This window comes from Tupaia chinensis, unplaced genomic scaffold, assembly GCF_000334495.1.
Source record: "Tupaia chinensis unplaced genomic scaffold, TupChi_1.0 Scaffold000548_1, whole genome shotgun sequence".
Classification (NCBI taxonomy): Eukaryota; Metazoa; Chordata; class Mammalia; order Scandentia; family Tupaiidae; genus Tupaia; species Tupaia belangeri.
Genome location: NW_006160060.1, coordinates 555,541 through 558,000, shown reverse-complemented (window position 1 = coordinate 558,000; position 2,460 = coordinate 555,541). Strand labels below are relative to the sequence as shown.

The following is a 2,460-nucleotide window of genomic DNA, read 5'->3' as shown; positions in this document are numbered from 1 at the left end:
AGGTCCTAGGCAGGGGTGTCATTGGAGTATTTTGGGTGCACGGGTACAGCGGCTGCAGTGCCACCCGGGAGTTCAGGGAGCCGGCACCCCTTTTTTGGGGGCAGACAGCGAACAGCCACCCTGTTTCATGTAGTTTGAATGAGGCTGCCCCAACCCAGGGCTCTTGACCAGTCACCCACCAGGGCTCCCTACAGCTATGTCGGGCGAACAGGTTGGGTGCTTACGGGTGCGCCCTGCACATTAGGGCAGTTCTGCCAGGTCAGGTGGGAGCATTTGGGATGAAGGAAGGGATAGAGAGGGTGATAACAACCAGTCTCATGGTGGTGTTGAAAGGGGGTGGTGGTGGTGAAGGTAAGGGATTCCACTTGGTTGACCACACTTCAAGTCCTGGACCTGGCAGCTTGAAAAACATGCCAGGAATGTGTGCATGCATGCTAGATCCCTTAGAAGGGATTGGGGTGCAGCCATCTGGGGGGTGGGTGATTTCTCACTTTCCCTCTCTGTCTCTGTTATCTCTCTCCAACTAGCACACATGCCCCGGAAAAAATACAAAATAAATAAATAAAAGTGGAGCCTCAGAGGGGTGACTACGATTGACAAGCACCAGGGTGGGGCCATGACTGGACACTCTGGGTCTACAGGGAGATAGACGCCCTCCATGCTTAGCCACCAGACGGCCCTTACCAGATGCAGTCCTTGGTCTTAAAACTGTCAACTAAATAAGCCATTGTCATAAGCCACGAATTTCAGAATGTCGGTTACCTGAGGACTGAAATGCCCTCTTCCTGCTGTGGCTGTTCATGGGCACAGGGCAGACCTGTCTGATCAGCCTGCCGTGACGTGGCCAGGCCCAGGATGGTGAGACACGCAGAGTAGCTGAGTGCCTCGGCTACCCAGTCGCCCTGCACTGTGCGCACTCATGCCCAATCCCATGCCCCATCTCCCCAAAGGGGTCACTCTCAGGCGCTGACGTCTTGTGAGACAGACAATAGCTGACCTCCTGACCCCACGGCTGTGGCGTCCTCTCCTGGACACCTGGGGTAGGGTGGGGTCAGCACACCCAGGAGCCAGAGGTCGACATGTGCAGCACTGCCCTCACCTCCTGAAGAGCACAGGTTAGGACAGGGCTCCCAGCAGCCCAGGAGGTTGTCTGGGCCACCAGATGGCGCCAGAGCTAGTCCCGTCCCTGGGAAGTGGTGACCAGGAGCCCAGCAGACACCAGAGTGAAAAAGACCACTGTATTTGATTTACACTGAACGAGATTTACAAAATGGGTGGGGTCCTGCTGGCGCCGCTGCCAGCCCCAGGCTTGGGCGGGGGGTTGCAGGGCAGCCTGTCTGACAGGCTGAGCCCAGGACCTATCTGCTGGGTCCCCCGGGGCTACCTGGGCCCTGATGTCTGACGTCCAGCTTGACCTTTGAGGTGGGGCCAGGTGTCCTTGAAGTCCACCTGGAATGCTGGCACCCTGGGGAGGCCAGGCGAGGTCAGGAAGGCATCGTACCGTTTTTGTCCTCCTTTCGTCCATGTGGACAGACAGACTCGGGGTCCATGAATGCACCCCGAGGGCTGCAGGCACGCAGACCCCACCCAGGCCAAAATGAGGGTATCCGAGGTGGCTGCTATTGCACAGCACAGGGGCGGGGGCCCAGCTGCCCCAGCAGCGGGCATCGTAAGGCACGTTGCGAGTTACTCAGGAGACACGGCACGGGGCACCTGGGGCTGGTTCTGTAGGGAGCTGTGCTGGTGTGGGTGCCCGGCAGTGCCGCTCAGGAGGGTACTGCAGGCCGTGACACAGAGGAGGGTCCCCACTGCACCCTCCGCAGGCCTGGGGCTCACCCTCTGCTGAGGAGGGGAATTCGGCCTTGTCCCTTTAGGGGCCATCCGACGCCCAGCATGGGCACCACGCGCCATGCCAAGGTAGTGCTGGGAGCTGGGAGTCAGAGGTCAGTGACCTTGTTCTCCAGGGCAGCTGCGATCTGCTGCAGGCGGAAGGCCAGCTGCATCTTCTGGGCAGCAGGGTCCCCCTCCAGGGCATCGATGATCTGTGGGTGGGGCCAGTCAGTGCAGCAGCCGGGGAGGGCGAGCTACAGCCCCTCCCGCAGGGCTGGGCCCTCACCTCATCGTAGTACTTCTGGGTGTACTGGTAGAGCTGGTGCAGCGCCACCAGGGTGTTCAGGGAGTCTGTGTGCGCCTGCAGGGAGAGGGCAGGGAGTCTGCGTGCGCCCGCGGGGAGAGGGCAGGGAGTCTGCGTGCGCCCGCGGGGAGAGGGCAGGGAGTCTGCGTGCGCCCGCGGGGAGAGGGCAGGGAGTCTGCGTGCGCCCGCGGGGAGAGGGCAGGGAGTCTGCGTGCGCCCGCGGGGAGAGGGCAGGGAGTCTGCGTGCGCCCGCGGGGAGAGGGCAGGGAGTCTGCGTGCGCCCGCGGGGAGAGGGCAGGGAGGCTGCGTGCGCCTGCAGGGAGAGG

General features: G+C 61.9%; 1 protein-coding gene across 1 annotated transcript in view; it reads right to left on the bottom strand.

Annotated features, from left to right (window-relative positions):
- Nucleotides 1–1,224: 1,224 nt before the first annotated feature.
- PLXNB2 (plexin B2) overlaps nt 1,225–2,460 on the bottom strand; it is a 23,814-nt gene continuing 22,578 nt past the window's right edge. The window contains exons 37-38 of the mRNA XM_006157580.3: nt 2,117–2,191; nt 1,225–2,042 (exon numbers count right to left, since the gene is read on the bottom strand). Of these exons, the coding sequence (XP_006157642.1) occupies nt 1,938–2,042; nt 2,117–2,191 (180 nt within the window). The 3' untranslated portion in view covers nt 1,225–1,937. The remainder of the gene's footprint in view (nt 2,043–2,116; nt 2,192–2,460) is intronic.